The following is a 21759-nucleotide window of genomic DNA, read 5'->3' as shown; positions in this document are numbered from 1 at the left end:
TAGCTTAGTATCCTGCCGGGGGTGGGGGATGGGGGGTGGTAATCATGTTTAGACAATGACACTTAATTGCTGATGTTTACCATTCTGTGACTATTATTCCTGCCACCCAATGTGGGAATGAGCGTCCTGCGATATACACAGCACTCAGGATCCCAGAGAAATGACCTCCATACAAATGCCCAATGGTCCAAATTATTCTAAAGTGAACAAATGAAACTCACACCTGATCTTACTCTTGAATATAGCTGTTTAATTAATTACGCACCCCAGTGGGCTGAAGTGTCTCTAATGTCATGGTGGCCTACATAAGCAAACCAAAATCTAAGCCTATAAATGCCTCCGGGTTATGAAATCAAAAGGCTACACACAACCAATCACAAACAGCCAACTAAGCCACAGCCAATCAGATCATTTCCTCTGTTTGCTTCCACCCTTGCTCTCTGTAAGCCTTTCCGGGTCTCCTGCCAGCCAAGCTGATCTTCACCATGTTCAGTCCGGTCTTACCCAACTCAAAAGATTGTTGCTCAAACTCTTAAAATTCTTTATAGGCCTCAGTTTATCTATGTTACAGAGCATAGAGTTAGGAATCTCCAAATATTTGGGAAAGCCATCCAAAGCAAAGAGAAGAAGTAAATCCAGAGGAAATAGATTAAAACAAACAAAAACATCAAGTAGGACTCTTATCTTCCAGGAGGTAAGAGAGGATATTGTATTCATAAAACAAGAAAGGCCAAAAACAAGGAACAAATAGAGAATAAAAAGAGCTCTTGGAAATTAAAAGCGGGATAGCCAAAATAAATTCAGTTGAATGAGGAGGAGATGAGGAAAGCTCACAAGAAGAAGACAAAAAAAAAAAAAAAAAAAAAAAAATGAGAGCGGTGGCTCATCTATCCAGGAGGTAAAACTTCTAACAAATAGGAATTCCAGGAAGATAAAACAGTGAGTAGAAAACTATCAAAAATAGGGGGAAATTTTTCCAGAAGCAAGGGAGGGACTCTGTTCAGTACAATGAATAAAAAAAACACCTCCACCAAGAGTCATATCATTGTAAAATTTCATAACACCAGGAACAAAAGCTTCTGGTAAAAGAAAATGAAGGCGAGTGGAAAAATAAAACTAGCATCTAAGGGGGATGGCAAGAAGCAAAATTACAATATCGTGCATGTCTGCTGATTGAATATGACCTAGTGTGCATTTGAGTTTACCACCCCGTTTTCCTGGAAACTCACTGACATGAGAGGAGCAAAAAAAGAAGTAACGAGAATAAACTCATAGAATTGCTTAGAATTGAAAAGGGAGCAGGGGAGCGGGCATCTGCAGTCTTAAATGGTGAATACCAGGAATATGGGAAGGGGGAACACACCAAAAAAACAGGGAAGGAGCCCCCCTACCAAGACACCCAGCAGAGTTCTTGCATCTGGGTGCCTCTGGGGACAAACATGGGATGAAGAGCAGACATTGATGGAAATAATAGAATAACCTCAAGTAGCAGCATCCCTCACCCCTACCAGTGATGGTGGGATTTGCCCCTGGACTGAAACCAGAGGAAAATGCTCCAAAAAGTGGACCAGGACAATACAGGGCTCCTCCAAAGGGGTGGTTGAGTCCTCAAAGTAGAGAAAGCCAGCCTCATTTGGACATTTTTGGGGAAGAAACCCAATGTATCTGCCTGCTCCTAACATGAATATGCTTTAGTGAAAGATTTTAGTGAAGCCTGCCACTGGATATGCCCAGTAACCCCCACCCAAAATACGCGTGCACACGTGCGCACACACACCGTATAGTCAGCCCTCTCGTTCAGGAAAGAGGCCACTAAAGACACAGAAAATCATGTGAACTACCTACATGAATGAACCAGTGTTTCACAATTAAATACAAAGAGGTAACAGTCTTAGGCATGCAGAGCAAAGCGCCTGCACAAAGGACAAACAGATCAAACGATGGATGCTGTGTATCGCTCAGGGCTTTTAGCTGAGGAGCACCGCATCCACTCTGAGTGTATATATGTGATCAACAGATATTTAAAGACCTACTCTAAACTGGGCAGAGTGCTCGGTATGGGTTGTATGGCAACGGACAAAGAAGACAATCCCTTCCTTACCGTCAGATGTGTCCAGGCCTTCTGGCCGAAGAACAGCAAGTGCAAAGGCCCTGAGATGGGCTCCAGGATGGCTTGGGAAAGGGAAGAGAGCTTGGAGAGAAGGTCAGACCACACAGGCCTTTCAAGTCATTCTAAAGACCATCTTCACTAGGCAGATGCGGAACCATTAGAGAGCTTTGAGCCAAGGAGAAAAATGATTTTACCTTTAAATGGGTCACTTTGGCTTTGTGTTGGAAAGAGACTGTAGAGGGATAAAAATGGAGGGAGGGAGACCCGTGGAGACACTAGCACAATCATCCACATCAGAGGACAGTTTCGTCCAGGGCGAGTGTAGCAGAGATGAGCAGAAATGGGCAGATTTTAGAAATACTGTGAAGGTAGATCTGATGGGGATTGCTGATGGCTTGGTTATCAGTCAAGAGAGAGAAGGAGAAGCCAAGGGTGATTCCAAGCTTTTGGTCTCAGCCACTGGAAGGATAGGGTAGTCATTCACAGAGATAAGGGAGTCTGAGAGGAGAAGCACGTTGGGGGCAGGAGTAAAGTTCAGGAGTCTGGTTTTAGACAAGTTAAATTTGCAATGAATGTACTATTTAGCTATTGCTACCTAACAAATTCCAAACCTAGTGGCTGAAAAACACCACACACTTTTTTATTTTATTTTATTTTATTTATTTATTTGAGAGAGAGAGAATGAGAGAGAGAGAGCACATCAGAGGGGATAGGGTCAGAGGGAGAAGCAGACTCCCTGCCGAGCAGGGAGCCCGATGCGGGACTCGATCCTGGGACTCCAGGATCATGACCTGAGCCGAAGGCGGTGGCTTAACCAACTGAGCCACCCAGGCGCCCCACCACACACTTTTTTAATTCACTAAATAATTTTTAAAGATCAACAGTGTTGTATTTGTTTCAGGTGTATAATATAGCGATCAACGGTTCTATACATTATTCAGCTCATCACAACAAGTGCACTCTGAATCCCCTTCACCCATTTTCCCCATCTCCCCACCTACCTGCCCTCCAGTAAACCATCAGTCTGTTCTCTGCAGTGACGAGCCTGTTTCTTGGTTTGTCTCCTTTTTCTCTTTGTGTTCACTTGTTTCTTAAATTCCACAGGGGTGAAATCATATGGTATTTGTCTTTCTCTGACTGACTTATTTCGCTTAGCATTCTACCCACTAGATCCAACCACGTTGTTGCAAATGGCAAGATTTCATCCTTGAAATATTCCATTGTGTGGAATACATATATACACACTCACCACATTTTCTTTATCCATTCATCTATCGATGGACACTTAGGTTGCTTCCATATCTTGGCTATTGTAAACAATGCTGCAATAAACACAGGGGTGCACATATCTTTTTAAATTAGTGTTTTCATATTCTTCGGGTAAATACTCAGTAGAGAAATCACTGGGTCATATGCTAATTGTTTTTAATTTTTTTAATATCTTCCATACTGTTTTCCACAGTGGCTGCACCAGTTTGCATTCCCAACAGTGCCCAAGGATTTCTTTTTGTCTGCATCCTCACCAACACCTGTTGTTTATTGTGTTGTTGATTTTAGCCACTGACAGGTATGAGATGATAGGTCACTGTTGTTTTGATTTGCATTTCCCTGATGATGAGTGATGCTGAGCATCTTTTCATGTGTCTGTTGGCCATCTGTAGGTCTTCTTTGGAGAAATGTCTGGTTATGTCTTTTGGATTATTTGGGGGTTTTTTGGTGTTGCATTGTATAAGTTCTTCATATATTTTGGATATTAACCCCTTATCGGATATATAATTTGCAAATATCTTCTCCCATTCAGTAAGTTGTTTTTGTTTTGTTGACTATTTCCTGTGCTAGTCAGAGCTTTTTATTTTGCTGTACTGCCAATAGTTTATCTTTGCTTTGGTTTCTCCTGCCTCAGGAGACATATCTAGAAAAAAGTTGTTATGGCTGATGTCAGAGAAGTTACTGCTTGTGCTCTCTTCTAGGATTTTTATGGTTTCAGGTCTCACATTTAGGTCTTTCATCCATTCTGAGTTTATTTTTGTGTATGGTGGGAGAAAGTGGTCCAGTTTTCCCAATACCATTTGTTGAAGAAACGGTCTTTTTCCCATTGCATGTTCTGGCCTCCTTTGTCATAGACTAATTAAGCATATAATTGTGGGTTTGTTCCTGGGCTCCCTATTCTGTTCTATGGATTTCTATGTTTGTGCCAGTACCACACTGTTTTGATTACTATAGTTTTATAGTATATTTTGAAACATGGGATTGTGATGCCTCCAGTTTTGTTCTTTTTCAAGATTGCTTTGGCTACACGGGGTCTTTTGTGGTTCCATACAAATTTTAGGATTGTTTGTTCTAGTTCTGTGCAAAAGGCTGTCAAACATTTATTATCTCACCGTTCCAGGTGCTGTTTAGCTGGGTGCCTGTAGTTAAGCTTTCTCATGACACTGCTGTCAAGCTACTAGCTGGGGCTGTGGTCTCATTCAAAAGCTCAAATGAGAGCGAGGGGACCTAGTTTCTGAGCTCACTCACATGGATTTTGGTAGGTCTTACAATCTTGCCACCTCGGCCTCTCCCCAGGGCTGTTTTAGTACATGGCAGTTGGTTTTTCCCAGGGTGAGTGATCCATGAATGAGCCAGAGAGAGTGAGCACCCAAAAATGGAAGCCATGCTCTTTTAATTATGTAATCTGAGAGGTGACATCCCCTTACGTCTGCCATATTGTAATGATTAAAAGTGAGCCAATTTGGCCAGCCTGCCCACACTCAGTGAAAGAGGATAACACAAGGACATGAATACCAAGAGGTGGGGTTCATTGAATGTCCATGTGGCAAGGCCATATGAACAGTTTGAAAAAGAAAAAATCTGGAATATGGGGGGTAAATCCAGCTAGAAAACCATTATCAAGGAAGTACTTATTTTGGGTGTTAGGCATCTTTGACAAACTTTAAAAGGACTGGAGGAATCAACTCTGGGCTGTCTCCAGGAACATCTTCCAGAACCATACTATGGACCTAGTCTGGTAAGGGAGCCGCTGTGGCCCCTGCTGCAGATCCCAGAGAAATGTTGCCCCCGTTTCCTGCAGTACAAAATAGATGCCAGGTGTCCTGGCCATTTCCTCCCGTAACTCGCTTTAGAATCAAACTTCTCAAAGGAGCATGTTCTGATTGGCAGAAGCAAAGTCTATGTCCTAGTTATAGGGAGTAGCAAAATATGATTCTCTTAAAATGTCAATTATGGGAGGGTACAATTAATATCATGGAAAAGGATTAAAATATAAGAAGATTGTTCAAAAGAAGGGAGGCATTGGGGCACCTGGGTGGTTCAGTTGGTTAAGCTTCTGATTTCGGCTCAGGTCATGATCTAAGGGTCCTGGGATTGAGCCCCACAGTGGGCTCCCCACTCAGGGCAGAGTCTTCTTGTCCCTCTCCTTCTCCCTCTGCCCCTTCGCCCTGCTCATGCTCTCTCTCTAAATTTTTAAAATGTTAAAAAAAAAAAAGTGAGGCATCTATAAAGGACTGTGGTCCATCACATTCTGGAAGGAATGGAGAGAATTTAGCAGAAACTGTAGATCAAAAAAAAAAATCTAACTAAGTGCCACAAAGAGATATGGATAGTTTTTACATCCATTAAAAACTCCAAAGTGAACCAAAAGAAGCACAGAACAAGAAACCATTTGTGATAATTAAAGACATGAATGCAGAAATTTAGAATGTAATAAATCAGGTGGAAGAAATAGATGAGAAAATCTCCCAGAATACAGAAAAGACAGAAAAATGGAAAATCTGAGAAAAAAAAAAGACAAGAAATACATCATCTTGATCCAAAAGGGCCTACATTTAACCAAGATATCTGAGAAAGAGAAAGAAAGTGAAGGCATAAAATTATTTTTAAAAAGTTTTTTTATTTCCCAGAACTAAAGGAAGATACTTGAAAGGGTCTTCTAAGTACCAAGTTCACGGAGGAAAAAAGACTCACACAGCTATGGTATCATATTTCAGAACACCCAGGATACATGCAAGACAATGATGATGATGAAATTGATTTTTTTAAAAGGCTCTAATACTTTCATACTATGTGTGAGCAGCTGCTTCACTTTATACATATTAGCTAACTACTATATCATCATCATCATCATCATCATTTTTTGGATGGAAATACTGAGAAACTTACCCTGGCCGCACAGCGAGCAGGTGGCAGACCAAGACTTCAAGCCAGCAGTCTGGCTCCGTACTGTGAACTGCTGCTTTCTGTTCAGTGATGCTTAAATTCTAGACGGCAGTAGAGAAAGGTCTTCAAAGTTCTGGAGGGAAAGGATTTTAAATGTAGAATTAAAACATTAATCAGATATTAGGGGAGCAAAATACATTTTCAGACATGCATAAACTCATTTTCAGACATGCGAACACCTCCAGACTTTTTATTTTTTGAAAAAGTAATTTAGGGATCCACGGCAGCAAAAGGAAAAATAAATTGAAGAAAGACAACGCATAAGCCTCCAAGCACTGGGAAACTAAAGAAAGTAAGGAAGAGTTAATCCCAGGATAACTTTTATGCAAATTGTCCTAAAAAGAAGTCAGTGTATATGCACGTACTCAAAATGTATTAAATGGCTGGAAGATATGAACGATGGGGTAATTTTTTTTTTCTCTATCATCAAGGAAGAAGATAATTTTGAAACACCAGGGAGGGAAAACTGCACAAGAGTATTCATTCCAAAGTAAAACAAACTAAACATATTCAGGGTTCCTTTTCAGTGACATTCAATGTTTCAGCGACATAAACGGTTCAGTATTTGATGGCATTTAAGGGGAGAGAATTGATTTGCCCTTGACTCTTGGAATCTCCCCTCAGAGAGGCATGCCTGCCATAGGACAGATTTCCTATTCTGTGCATCCAGTCAGCCTGCCCTGGTTCTTCACTAAACACTGTTTATTTAAACATAACTTTCTAAACTCTGTTTTCCCTTGTTAAAATAAAAAACAAACAGAGACCAGCCTTGAAAATTCCCTGAGCAGATGAAACCAGTTTAGTCATACAGGCAAAGCTTAATTTGGCTTTTTTTGCAAGGCTAACTTGACCTGGGTTATTTCTTGCCTATGCCTCTAGAAATCATAAGCAAAACTTTAACTGCTCTCCTAGGTTGTATGAGCTAACCACTGGCCAATTCCCTATCATTTGGGAGAATTCTAATATTGCAAACAATCACTGTGAAGAATGAACAGTCACTGCTTTTTCATTAGATGAGCTGCTTTATAATCGTATTACCCCCCGAGCCTCATTCTGTGTTTTGGTGTGCGTGCTCCCAGTTTGCAAACTGTCTTTTTCGCTGTGTACACAATACATTTTTACTAATTACTACATCGGTGATTCACCAGTTTTACTTTGGCTATTTCTAACCCTTTGATGCTGTTTAAACTTTTTTTTTTTAAAGATTTTATTCATTTATTTGACAGAGAGAGACACAGCGAGAGAGGGAACACAAGCAGGGGAGTGGGAGAGGGAGAAGCAGGCTTCCTGCCAAACAGGGAGCCCGATGTGGGACTCGATCCCAGAACCCTGGGATCATGACCTGAGCAGAAGGCACACGCTTAATGACTGAGCCACCCAGGCACCCCCATTTAGACAAACTTGACAAAATAACCCAGTTAACAGCACTTGAAGAAAGAGGGAGATGTGCAGGAATATGCAGGGTAAGTGAAAAACCAGTATCTAAAGATTATGGATCAAGAAACAGCAGTTTAAGCATAGTACTTAAGTTTTTAAAAGTAACCAAATAAGAACCAGTCAGTAAAAAACCCAACCAACAAAATCAGGAGGGGGTTGGAGAAGGAGGTTACAGAAGTGACTCAAACTGTGTATTTTTCACGTTGGTTATTAGTAAATAAGTGCTTAAAACCAAGAAATCGGGAAGGCAAGGTAGAAGCGTAGTTTAGAGCCCAAGCCAGCACGGTAAGTCGGTGTATATGCACCTACTTGGAGTCCCAAGTGGGAGTCCCAGTGGCTTACCTATGAGCAGGGGCGCTGGGGATGGGCAGCAAGACTGTATCTCCACATTGTTTGAATTTTAATGGTTCCATTCAACATTGTTTCAATGTCGCATTGCTGAACTGTCTTTCCACACGCACCCTGAAACAATCCAAAAGGGGTAATGCTCCCACTCAAACTGGGGCAGTTCGGCACCCCCGGCCCACCGCGTTCAGCAGCTCTGGCCACCTCGCTCCCACTTCCAAAATTTCTTCGGGCAAGGAACTCAGCTCCCGGAGACAGGTTTTTCCGTTTGGAGCCAGTTTACGTTCTTCCTCTTTGCCAAGCCGGAGATGATACCTGCGTCTTTGCCAACCCATGGATTAGGCCTGGAGAGGAGCTGCAGGGAAAATCTGCTGCCATTTCAGAAAAGACGCGGAAGCGAGCTACGGCCCGAGGCACCTGCGCTGCAATCTCCCGCTGCTGTGTAGACGCTACCCGAACCGGCGCTGCCCTGGACGGAGGTTCTGCAGCGCCTTCGAGTGGCCGGGGCGGCCCGAGCAGGGCCTGGCACCAGCAGCTGTAACAGCCCTCCCCAAGAGGGGTCCCGAGCTTGGAGCATGAACCAGGCGATCCCGAGAGGCTGTGGTTGAAGTGGAGAGACACCCCCCCCAGGGACCCCTGGAAATCACTGGCTGAGACTGAAGGAGGGAGCTGGAGGTGCCGATGTGCAAATGGAGGGATGAGCAGGAGCCTTTTGAGTAGGTGGGGTAAACACATTGTCAACCTGAGATCTTACTTGTGCTCACAGGCTGGTGATGTATATTTATCCCGCATCCAAACGATCATTATCATCACCATCATCATCCTCTCCCGCACAGACTCAGTCTAACAGCACCTGGGCTTTATCTCAGTTTCTTTGGGGATACACACTGTTTTCCCGCCATGTCATCCAGCGACCAGCAGCATCAGCAGCCCCTGGGAACTTTTTAGGAAGGCAAGATGTCAGGCCTCACCCCAAACCTACTGAATCAGATATCTTCACTGCAACAAAATTCCCCTGCCCCCGCCCCTCACCGCGGTGACTGACCTGCACATCTAAGTATCAGAAGCCCTGCTCTTGAGGAGTTCTAAACCTGACTGTCCTTTTAGAATCCCCCGGATGCTCTGAAAACGTTTGGATCCCGGCTCCCCTCCCCCAACGCGATTCAGTCAGAATCTCCAGGTGTGGGACCAGATGGCAATGGTTTATAAAGGCTTCCCAGGTGATTCTAAATGGTCACCTAGCGTTGGAAACCTTTGCTCAAAAGTTCAGTCTGATTAGATTTCAGGAAAGCCTTTTACCACGACTGCCCTCCTCCCAGAGTCAAATATTCATCCCCTTTTCTTCTGTCTACCATGGGCTTACCTCCTTCTGGCTCCCTTTATCTCGATAAATAAAGAGTTTTCGCCCAGGGGTAGATGGGAGTCAGCCATGGAGGAAGATCAGAAGTGAGCTCAGCTGATAAAGTGGAGAAGCAAGAGACCAGCCCTGACCCCAGCAACGCTTGTGTCGAAGTGAAATGAGTGATAGGGAGAATTAGGAAGGACCTTGACGGCTGGGCAGACAAGTTCATTTGAGGGTAGAGGATGGAGGAGCTGGAGAGAGGTGGAGAATCGGGATTGGAGAGAGAGGATATGATGAGATTAAGATTAGTTTGAGGAACTGAGTCTGCATCTGAAAATACATCTTTACCCACTTCGATCAGAACGTGGAAATGAGGGCCACTCAGGCTTTCTCAGACAACTGCCGACCGAGGTGTTTCCCATACAAATCTGCTCTGGAGCCAGTAATGAGATCCAATAAAGTCTTGCTAATTACATTCTCTAATGAATTCGGAGACTACCTGCCCCACAGTCCAGAGATGTATATGGTCAATAGCTGTGTTAAATAACCTCAATTACTTACATATGGTACCTAATTTTGGTGTTAATTGTACCCATTAACCCACACAGAAGAGTTTTACATTTCTGCAGGATGGTTAATGTGCTGATTACTCTGAGGCCACCGACCACATTTTCCTCTGCCCTGAAATTATTCAGCCTTCTGTATAAATGACCAAGAAGTCTAAATTTCTTCCTCATGTGAAATGCTTCATAATATCTTTGAATTAAAACTCAAAATCAACTCTACCCGTGTTTCTCCCTTCCAAAGGTGACTGAAGGAGGACATTTGTTATTTGAGCTAGTAGCTTCAGAAGCCAAGATCTCCTCCAGCTAATCAAGTCATCTCCATTTACCAGACTAAATGGGCCCCAAGTGTCCATATTTTTAACCCTTTACTTTTGTGGCCACCTATTGTTAATAGACTTGAGGCACCATGTTACCTCTGATGGTGCATATTCCAATGGAGGTGATTGATAGGGTTGGATCAAAGGCAGCATACTCCAATAATCCGATCAGGAGTAGGATGCAACAAAGCAACTGAAGTTGTATTTACTATATTCTGTTGCACACCAGGGCTTCAGGAGATACCAGGATATGTAACACTCATAGAACAAGTTAGAATAGATTTTGCCCAATATATGTCTGATAGAGGTTTTGGAAGTCTAGAAAGCGAAGAGCTCTTGTCCTTTGTGTTTCCGGCCATATCGCTTGCTCACCTTAAAAAGGTGCAGAAAATCCTTAAGTCACTATCCTGCAACAACGACAGTCAACATAATGTTAGCACTAATGAGAGTAACGGCTGGTAGCCTGGGTGTTGAGAATCAGCGCAAGGACAGCCCCTGTCACAACCACTACAGCCCAGTGAATACTGCACCAGGCACCTGGGTGGCTCAGTCGGTTAAGCATCTGTCTTCGGCTCAGGTCATGATCTCAGGGTCCTAGGATCGAGCCCCACATCGGGCTCCCTGCTCAGTGGGGAGCCTGCTTCTCCCTCTCCCTCTGCCCCCCTCCCCCTGCTTGTGCTCTCTCTCTCTCAGATAAATTAATAAAATCTTTTTGAAAACCCATTTAGAATATACTTTTGGAAGGTCAAGATTGCTTTTTTGATAGGACAGAGAGCTTTAAACAACAACAATACATGTTAGCTGCGGAAAATTTTAGAAATATAGAGAAGCACGAATAGAAATCATCTAAAAGCTCACCATAAGATAACCGATGTTATTATTTTGGTGTTTCCTTCCGATTTCTTAAAAATGTGCAGTTACACATCACACATATATTTCTTACCTTTCTTCCCCACCCCCATAGTTCTCCAGCTCAAAGGCACTGAGTCCTGTGGTAGCCCTTTTGTATTTCTGTCCCCAAAGCATGTCCCTCCCCATGTCCCATCAAGTTGGGGCCTTCCCCTGATGCCTCCTGATGTTCAGCAGTCCACAGTGAGGGGGCTGCCATGGTTCGCTCTAGGGAGGACAGGAGGCTAGCCTCTCCAGGGACCCTTTCCCTGAAGCAGGTATACCCCCAGAGAAGATTGGAAGTCCTTTAATAAAGGATTCAACAGTTGCTACAAAGTCATACTTAATGGGGAGAGAGGGGAAAGAGAGGGGGAAGCTGATTAGCAGCATGCCTGGCTTCCTATACTTGTGATTTATCACTCTCGACTTCTGCACTAGGGCCGTGAGGTGCCCAGGCCCCACAGCTGGCTCGCTAAATAGGGTGGGGGTAGAGGCTCTGGGGTGACTGTAACGTGCAGCAGTGAGAAGTCCTGGCAAGGTCTTCCGGGCTGTGCCACGTGGACTTCACTCACCGAATTCTTCCCACTTCTCCCTTCTCCCCTTGGTTTCCCTAGCCTCCTCCTTTTTCCTGGAGCCCACTGCCCCTCATCCCCGGAGAAATAACCCGCCAAGTCCTGCCCCTCTTGCAAATTTCACAGCTTGCGCGCTCCCTTCCCGGGGCTGTTCTCCTTGCAGTTTCTGTTGGCTCCATCAGGGGCAGCAGTGAGCACGGGGCTCAGGGGTGGCTGGCGCCAGCTCGTGGGGGCTGAGATGGAGACCCTGGGGGTTACAGTGGAGTTCTGATTTGTTTTCCCAAAATAAGACCTGAAATTATAGAACTGACCTTTGTGAGGATTCGTTTCCTTCCCGAGGTACGGCCTTCTCCTTGCCCGCCTTGTATTCATTTCCTTGCATTAAGTGAGCAGGAAAATTGATAAACCCATGTGGCTTTTTGTTTGTTTCTCCCCAGTCCCTGGGTGAGGGGTGGTGGAAGGCAGTCCATGATAAATGAGATCAACCAGCATATGTCCTGATCTTTTTCACTTACGTTGTGAGAATTTCCCCCGTGTCATTAAATGTTTTTGGAAAATATGATTGTACACGATGGGCATGTATTTTACATATATTTTGCAAACTGTGTACCATAATTTTTTTTAACTATTCCTCTGTTGGTGGACATTTAGTTTGCAGTTTTCATTCTTATTAAAACCTGCTGAGTTTTCTCATGTAAAACCCTCAGCCCTCTCACGGATCATCTGCCATGAACCACAAGAGCATCATTTCATCTTTTGGATTCTCCTCAGCACTGAGAGCAGAAGCGGCTTCACATCTGGCACTTAATAAAAACTCGTTAACTTCACTCGCGATCTAGATCAGCGTTCACTGGGGCCTAGAAAACCTATCTCTTTAATATTAAGCTATATGAAATCACAAGATTATGCGAAACCCAATTAGCTGCTATCATGAGCTATTCACTCTATAAACAGGCATCTCACGTTTTGTTATATTCAACTTCTGACATGCTATTAGCAGAAACCATTAAGGCACTAGAGAATCAAACACAAGTAATAATTTTTTAAAACCGCTTTGCAATGAATGTATCATGAATATTCATAGCGACAGCAAGGAAGTCCTCTATTCAAATGATGTCCTTTCAAGAGAAACTGTTTAACAAATCCTAGGCAGTGGGAGGTGTAAGCTACCCTCCTGGTGCTCCTGGATCATGTCCACCACCGAATGCAAATCATAGTGTCAGGTCCAGATTTGACGATCGGGTCTGAACTGCACACATGTGCACACGCACACAGGTGCACTCACACGTGCACATGCACACACTCACACTGCATGCATGACTACAGTAATCCTCTCAGCTAATATGAGAATCAACTGTTGATTCACCAAGAAAAGTAGAACCAAGACGAAGGAGACCCATGTCCACACCACAGCTACCCGACTATTGCCTTTGGGAGAGAAAAACTTCTGGAAATCACCTTTAAAGCCTTTAGTTCTACCATCACAATGAGGCAGGTTCAACCCAGGTGCAACTTAACTTTCTGCTCAACCCTGGGCTCAGAGTCGTTCATGGGATACAGGTTAACTTAACCAAAATGTAGATTGAACCTATTTACAGGCATACCTTTAGTACGCTTCGTTTTTTTGAGCTTCACAGATATTGTGTGTTTTTTTTAAAGATTTTATTTATTTATTTGAGAGAGAGAATGAGAGAGAGCATGAGAGGGAAGAGGGTCAGAGGGAGAAGTAGACTCCCTGCTGAGCAGGAAGCCTGACGTGAGACTCGATCCCGGGACTCCAGGATCATGACCTGAGCCGAAGGCAGTCGCTTAACCAACTGAGCCACCCAGGCGCCCCTGATATTGTGTGTTTCTACAAATTGAAGGTCTGTGGCGCCCGGGGTCCAGTGAGGCTACCGGCACCATTTTTCCCATGGCATTCACTCACTTCCTGCCCCACTGTCACATTTTGGTAATTCTTGTCATTTTTCAAACTTTTAAATTATTATTATATTTCAATGCCTGCAATCTCATGATAAACTTTTAACAGATGAGGAGTTGCTTCTTATGGATGAGCAAAGAAAGTGGCTGCTTGAGATGGAGTCTACTCCCGGTGAAGATGCTGTAGACCGTTGAAATGACAACACAGGATGGAGAATATTACCTAAATGTAGTTGATGAAGCACTGGCAGTTTTGAGAGGCTTGATTCCAATTTTGAAAGAAGTCCTACTATGGGTAAAATGCTATCAAACAGCATCGTGTGCTACAGAGAAATCATTTGTAAATGGAAGAGTCAGTCAATGTGACAAATGTCATTATTGTCTTATTTTTAAGAGATTGCCACAGCCACCCCCACCTTCAGCAGCCAGCACCCTGCCCAGTCAGCAGTCATCAATGTGGAGGCAAGATCCTCCACCAGCAAAAAGATTAAGAATTGCTGAAAGCTCAGATGTTGGTTATCCTTTTTTGGCAATAAAATATTTTTTAATTAAGGTATATACATTGCTTTTTTAAAAAATTTATTTGAGAGAGAGAGAAAGCAGGGGGGAGGAGCAGAGGGAGAGGGACAAGCAGACCCCATGGTCAGAGTGGAGCCTGACAAGGGATTGGATCTCACGACCCTGAGATCATGACCTGAGCCGAAACCAAGAGCTGTACGCTTAACCAACTGAGCCACCCAGGCGCCCCTATACATTTTTTTTAAGACATAATGCTATTGCAGACTTAATAGGGTATAGTATAGTGTAAACATAACTTCTATAGACACTAGAAACAAAAAACCTCACTTGACTCGCTTTATTGCAATATTTGCTTTATTGCGGTGGTCCCAAACCCAACCTGCAGGGCCTCTGAGGCACACCTGTACAGGTGTTGTGGCCTCTGTCCCGTCACACCCGTGATTTAATGCTGAGGACAGTTCTTTACCTTTTGCCACATCATCTTGCCCCCGGGATACCGGTTTCCAATGACTTTCTCAGAGGTTGTTACTGGGCTTTGCTGATGGTAGCCCGGACACTAGTCTCATCACAGGTGCACGGGAAAATGTGAGCGATAATGTGTTCTCATGTTAAATTTACCATTTGGAATTTTAGAGCATAAATGTAGAACAACACATCTTTCAACGATGTCTTCTTTCGAGCTTTTAGGCTGTAGTTACTGCATTTGAGATGTGATTTCTCTCCGTGTTGACCACCCCCAAAGATTCAAACTCTGGTCAGGCTCCTGAAACTTCTCCCAGGTCAATCTGTGCGCTTCCTTATCAAATCCGGTTTTAGCAAGAACCCTGCTAAGTCAGTTTAACCAGAACCCCCCACCTTTGTTATCTGATCAAACCTTGATATCTGATTGGGCCCCTCATCCTCCACCACACCCCAGGTGATGATGTCTGATCATCTCCGTCTCCCTTCCACAAGAATCCTGTTAGGTCCACTAAGACAGAATGCCCCTCACCCTTGATGTTTCCTCTCAGTAATTTTCCATCCACTGACCCCCACCCTGCTCCTTGGCTACAGATCCCCACGTGCCCATCTTGTTTTCAGAGTTGAGCCCCATCTCTCTCCCCCACTGTAATATCCCACAGCAGTGGTCCCTGAATAAGATTAGCCTTACCATCATTAACAAGTGTCATTGAATATTTCTTTAACAGTGCCTGCCTTCCACACACTGTGACCAGTGGGAAGGCTAGGTGAGGGTCCAGAAGCAGATTGAGAAGAATGGTACCATCCACATGATGAATGGCTGTTCCTTGTCCAGTACAATTTAAGACTGACCTGGGAGAGCACAGCATCATCAACTGGAGGCAAGACGGACATCAATTGGAAGGGTCAGTTGTGAGGCAGTGGTCTTGAAAGCCATCAGCGGAGAAAGGAGCAGCCACCCCTAGAGGGCTGCATGACAAGTAGCACAGAGCCTTCAAGAAGTTAGGGAGACTTTCCTGGGTGCAAGCGGTGAGGGCACACAGGGTAAAGGACACCTGCCATCCCGTTACCCTTCAATGTTCTAGGCCAGAGGTGATGCCATAGTCAGAATGCTGACAAGAGATCTGAGGCTCAAGCCCAAGGGTTAGCTGTCAGCCAATTGTCAGTGGCCCAGGGCTCTGAACTTGTCCGCTGTCTGATGTGTCAGTCCCTCTAAATCAGTATGTCAGCACCATTCCTGCAGGCCACTGTCATTCTGGCCAGTGAGAGTGATTGGCCCACCACGTTGCCTTCTTGGAACTGGGGCTAGCCCTAGAGCCTTGGGACTACCCCATAGGTAGATTGTCTGACTTCCTGGGGGCATCTAATTGACCCCATATAAGGGGCTCTCCCTGAACAGAAGAAATGGGAACTGGGGCCCATTCTCATCCCCCATTGATCCCAGGCATTGGGCAGTAATTTACAGAGCTGTGAGGTGCTTCTGGCAACTAGAGCCCCTATAGGACTAGTTTCAGGTTGGGCTGCTCTGCCTGGATGACATAGCTGATTCTGGCTAGTCCCAGGTACCTGAGGGAGACTTAGAAATAAAAATTTGAGGAATGCATTCTAACGCAGGGTGGGACTTTTTTTGTGTATAAAGGGTGAGAGAGTAAATACTTTAGGCTTTGCAGGCTATATGGTCTCTTTCATAGCTACTCAATTCTGCTGCTGTAGAGGGAAAGCAGCCAGACACAGTATGTAAACAAATGTGCATGGCTATGTTCTAATAAAACTTTATTTATAAAAACAGGTAGTGACTTGGACGTGGCCTGCTGGCCAGTTTCCCAACCACTGTATGTGGCGGAGGGCCCAGGGCAGGGGCCTCACTTGCCTGGGTCTAATGATGATAATAGTGGGACTATAGGATCAAATGATAAGTGTGTCTGTAATTTTGGTAGATATGGGCCAGATTCCCCTCTACAGAGCTGTTATCAATTTGTCATGGTAAATTTATCATTTACCACCAGGATTATTGTCTGTTTCCCTATAGCCTAGCCAAGAGAATGTTTTATTAGATTTTGAATTTTTGTCAATTTGATAGGTGAGAAATGCGATCTCAGTGTGTGTGTGGTTTTTTTTTTTAAGATTTATTATTTGAGAGAGAGAGAAAAAGAGAGCAAGAGGCAGGGCAGAGGGAGAGAATCCTCAAGCAGACTCCCTGCTGAGTGTGGAGCCTGATGCCAGGCTCCATCCCAGGGCCCTGGGATCATGAAATCAAGAATTGGTAGCTCAACCAACTGAGCCACCCAGGCGCCCCTCAGTATGATTTTTTTAAAATTTTTTAAACTTTATTTTTTATTTTTATAAAATTTTATTTTGACAGAGAGAGAGAGAGCACAAGCAGGGGGAGCAGGAGAGGGCTGAGGGAGAAGCAGACTGCCCTGCTGAGCAGGGAGCCTAACACAGGGCTTGATCCCAGGACCCTGGGATCATGACCTGAGCTGAAGGCAGACACTTGAAGACTGAGCCACCCAGGCACCTCTCAGTATGATTTTAATTAGCATTTCTTTTAGTTTGATATTGAGCATCTATTTGGTTTCTTAATGAATTATGTCTTTGGCTATTTTACTATTGGATTGTTGGTCTCTTTCTTCCTGCTTTATAGAAGCTCTTTATATATTAAGGAGATTAGCCCTTAACGTGTTTTCTGTGTTGTTTGATACGGTGGTCTCTATGTGTCTGTCAGGTTAAGTGGTTGGTAGTGTTGTTCAAATATTTGAGATATCTCAGAGTGGTTCAAGTGGGGTTGTCCAGCAGGCATGTGGACATACAGGTCTGGAACTCAGGTGAGGGGCCTGGGCTGGAGATATACATTTGGGAATAATCGCTACAGATGGCATTTGAAACAATGGGTAGGTGTGGTCACCTAGAAAGAGTAGATAAAGAAGAGGTCATCAAAACTGAGCTATAGGCCATTCCGAAATGTAGAGAGTGAGGAGGAACCACCAGCAAGCCAGACACAGGGCTTTCAGTGATGCAGAAAAGAAAGCAAAAGGCAAAGGGGGTTTTTTGGGAAGCTAAATGAAGAAAGCATTTCAAGGAGAAAGGAGACCTTCATATACTTGTAGAGACCGAATAAGGTAAGAATTCTGACAACTGATCACTGGATTTGGCAACACAGAGACTCTTGGTGACCTTGACAAGTATACTTTCAGTACAGTGTTAGAGACAAAGGCCTGATCTCCAGAGAGTGAAGTAATTAAGAGAAATACAGTAGGCTGCTGGGCAGTGGGGGTTAACCTGATGCCTGAGGTGATAAATTCAAAGATCTGTCCAAGCAGTCCTGTGTCTTTCGTGAGCCATATTTAGCTGCTCGAGCACCGGCATGGCAGGGGCTGTGTTTAACCAGAGCTGTCTGGTGAGTCTGAAGGAGGCAGTTTGAGGATGCGTGGACTGATGGACCTAGGAATCGAAGCTGAAAATGACAGGAGTGCTCAACAGTGAAGAAGTGCTAAAGCAATGGTTTGGAGGTGGAGGTATGGTCAGAGCCTGATTTATTATACTCATCAATACAACAAATATCCATAGATCATTCCATTCTCTTCTACATGAGTTCCACACAGGCTTGATGCCCACCTAGTTTATCAAGAAGTACAACAAGGCTGTATTTCTTACATTTTATTCTTATTTCAGCTTACAACAATTTGAAGATAGCAGATGCCCATTATAAATGGGTATACAATACCATAGATACATTATAAGGCAAGGAAGCCCAATTACTGAAAGACTTCTTAAAATGTATTTCATTTGGCTACATCACTGATAGTGCATGATTAGGAACTTTTGATGTCTCCCAGAAGAGACATTACCATAAAGTCTACATTTTATCAGCTTCTAAACTGTATTTTTTAAAGGAAAAAAATGGTTAGTGAGCAAGAATAAAAATATGTTTTTAAAAAGATGATCTCTATATAAATAAAGTGTCTGATAAATTAGTGAAAGGAAGAAGTTTGGAGAGGAGTTTTTATGTTGTATAAAAATAAATACTGTCAATTTACATTATATAAGACTGATAATAAATTATGTTGTGGGTAAATAACTCATCTTATTAGTTGCATACTTATGTAAAGGCTTTCAGAAAACCAGTAAAATTTTTTTAAAGGAATATATATCCTTTTTATAAATTAATTGAGCTAATTGGTAACTGATTTTTCCATGTCTTTATTTTTCCCTATGACATGCCTTTTAGACATTTTGTTGCTGTAACCAAGGTTGGGTAGCAAAAGAGAAAGGAGACAGAACTCAAATCAGCCATGCTAGTTACTTACTAGCATCTATGGAAAATATTAAATCAGGGAAGGTGGGGGCCACTAAATGTTCAATGAAATCAGGCATTATTCTTTATTCTGAAGTCTTCATTTATCTGTGTTTTCCTTGGTCTTAGAACATGAGTAATTTAGAGTTGGCTATACTTACCGTTAAGATAGATTAGATGGAGGTTTCCCTGTCTGAACCCTAAAAGATGTAGCAATATTCTATTCTACTTTAGAAAACCCTGATGCTCCAGCCTATTTCCTGTCAGTTAATTAGTTAGGTACTCTTGGTACACTGGGGGGTCCTAGAAAGAGTAACTGGCTCAGGAGACCAGAGACCCTGATTTTAGTCACGATTTGGGCACTTCACACCCAGGCAATGTTAGAAGTGTAACTTCTCTCCGATTCAGTTTCTTCTGCTGCAAAATACAGATAAGACTATCTCCCTGATCTATTTCACAGATACTGTTGTGAGTACTATATAATAGAGTGTATTTGAATGTGTTTCAGAATTTGTAATGCACTAAAGATGATGGTAAATGCTTTAAAAATGTAGTTTGCTGGGCGCTTTTTTATGTTATAAATCATGATAGAAATCTATCGGCAAATAGAAATGCTTATGAATCATACAGCCCAAATTTAAATAAGTAGTTTACAAATGCTTTATAATAAAATTAAAGAAATTATTTATGGATTTTTTTAAATAAAAAAATCTTTGCAGCTAAATATTCATTGACTTAATCGTTCTTTCTTTTAAAAGAATGTTCACTATTTGACATTATAACTCTCCAAAGGAGAAAGTCTATAATTAGTTCAGTTCTCTGCCTTGGAAGATTCATTATAAGGCAGAAGAATGGAATAATTAAAGTTTTAAAATAAGCAAAAATATATAACTCTACACCACAGTCCCCTTACTTTAAAGAGTGTAAGAGGAATACTTCCCCAACATGTTTATAAACAATGTACTATTTATATAATGTTAACACTAACTCACAACTTACATCAAAATGATCAACCTTAATGTACATTTTCCCCTTACCAGTTCAATTATTAGATATCTGATGATCTTGAGAGATTCTACTGCATTTTTAAATGAAGTGTATGTGATATAAAAATGCTTATCTATTGAATAACTAAAGCATTGGTCAAGTTTTGGAATATAGGTCAGAGTTTTAGAAAAATATATAGGAAACATAGCATTGTATATGATAGAGTCCCATGTAGAAATAAGCCTGTGCAAATAGGTGATATGCACAGACATGACCAATCATGGAAGTAACCTACCAACTTCTCTTTTAAAATGGTAAGCCTAAAAGTTCCAATAGACTTCTTCAAAAGAGCAAATGAATCACTTGTTCATTTGAAATCTCATAATATAATCATGGTGATATTAAATGGTAGTATTTTTCATAAGAAAAAACCATTCATTATAATACAGGTAATAAATAGTAAATCCTGGAGAGTAGCAAAATCTGTGGACCAAATGACAAAAACATATCAGTAAAATGTGTTTAAGAACAACTATATAATGCTAATATTTCAATAGCACTATGATTTTTGCTATCAACAATCCAAGATTTACCTCTCCATCCAACACTTCTCTCTCTGCCTTCTCTCTGTTCTTCTCTCTCTCTCTCTCTCTCTCTCTCTCTCACACACACACACACACACACACACACACACATAATTTCTCACACCATCTTGTCCCTACAAATGCAGCCCAGTTTATCTTCTGGTTTTGACTATTCAGTCTTCTTAAAAAGATCAAAATTCTTTCAACAAATCAATGATCAAAAATGACCCACTGCTTTCTTTAAAGATCTCTCGAGGTCATTCTGTGTTTAAAGGGTAGACTGCTAAGACCGTCCAGAGCTGAAATTAAATTCGCACTGGCACAGGGAAAGGTTAGTTTATCTTATGCTCAGCAGAACATATTTAAGTCAGGTTGGGAGCTAGTCGCTGATCATTTATCCTCAGCTAGCAGAGAGGTGGGCATAGTTAAAACTATTAAAGGCTTGGTTTTGGTCCCTTTCATTTTATAGTAGGATTTGCAGGACAGTACATCTGTGAGATAAGACAGGCTAAAGTAGAACTTGGTTTCCTCGAACCTGGCATTATAAGTTAAACAATAATAAAGTACATTTCTGCTACATCAGTGGTTTTTAAATTAGTCACTGTAAACATCCTATATTCTTCCGTATTTAATTAATTTCAGAGCTTGAGCTTGTGTCTACATCTATGTCAAATTACCATTTATTCTATGAAAAGCAGCACAAATACTGTTCATTCTGGTTTTAACACAAATTCCTTAAAAAAATGTTAAGGCCATTTAATTGAATCAGGGCCAACTGAAGATTACCCTGGTAGAAGTCAAACTACTGATTTAAGATTTTTGAAAAAGAGTCATAAGTGGTTGTCTTATGTTTTCCTCCTTGGGACTTGAGAACAGTTTGTAGGATTTATTAATCTCCAACATCCCCATCTCGATCTCCAATAAGCCAAAGAAAATGAAAACTTAAGGCTAACAGAGCTGTCCCAAGCAGGTCACCCAATGCCGTCAGATAGGGGATGGAGAAGCTATCCGGGTCCTTCCCTTTCCTCCAGAAGTGATGGACCATCCAGTCAGCAATCCACAGCAAGGTAAACACCTAGAAAACACCAGAGATTACTTCTGGAGCTTGGACACTCCTAGCCCAGTAAACATAAGGCCCACTGGGCCATAAAGTCTACGCCACAGCTTTCTGAAAGGAAGAGCGTGTGTCAAAGTCAAGAACCAC

The 21759-nt window shown here is 42.6% G+C and overlaps 1 protein-coding gene and 1 long non-coding RNA gene across 7 annotated transcripts in view; both read right to left on the bottom strand.

Annotated features, from left to right (window-relative positions):
- The window catches only part of LOC141374078 (uncharacterized), a 41682-nt gene extending 33459 nt beyond the window's left edge, over positions 1–8223 (bottom strand). For both annotated transcript variants that reach the window (XR_012380637.1, XR_012380638.1), the window contains exons 1-2: positions 8105–8223; positions 6269–6398 (exon numbers count right to left, since the gene is read on the bottom strand). This is a non-coding gene — a long non-coding RNA (uncharacterized lncRNA). The remainder of the gene's footprint in view (positions 1–6268; positions 6399–8104) is intronic.
- Positions 8224–18332: 10109 nt separating this feature from the next.
- The window catches only part of SLC41A2 (solute carrier family 41 member 2), a 115360-nt gene continuing 111933 nt past the window's right edge, over positions 18333–21759 (bottom strand). For all 5 annotated transcript variants that reach the window (XM_025882542.2, XM_073900370.1, XM_025882543.2 and 2 more), the window contains one exon: positions 18333–21630. In XM_025882542.2, the coding sequence (XP_025738327.1) occupies positions 21445–21630 (186 nt within the window). In that variant the 3' untranslated portion in view covers positions 18333–21444. The remainder of the gene's footprint in view (positions 21631–21759) is intronic.

The sequence above is a fragment of the Callorhinus ursinus genome, unplaced genomic scaffold (assembly GCF_003265705.2).
Source record: "Callorhinus ursinus isolate GAN/ISIS: 27379988/994484 unplaced genomic scaffold, GSC_fseal_2.0 scaffold14, whole genome shotgun sequence".
Lineage (NCBI taxonomy): Eukaryota > Metazoa > Chordata > Mammalia > Carnivora > Otariidae > Callorhinus > Callorhinus ursinus.
Note: the sequence above shows the minus strand (reverse complement) of the source record. Positions and strands in the feature narration are given on the sequence as shown.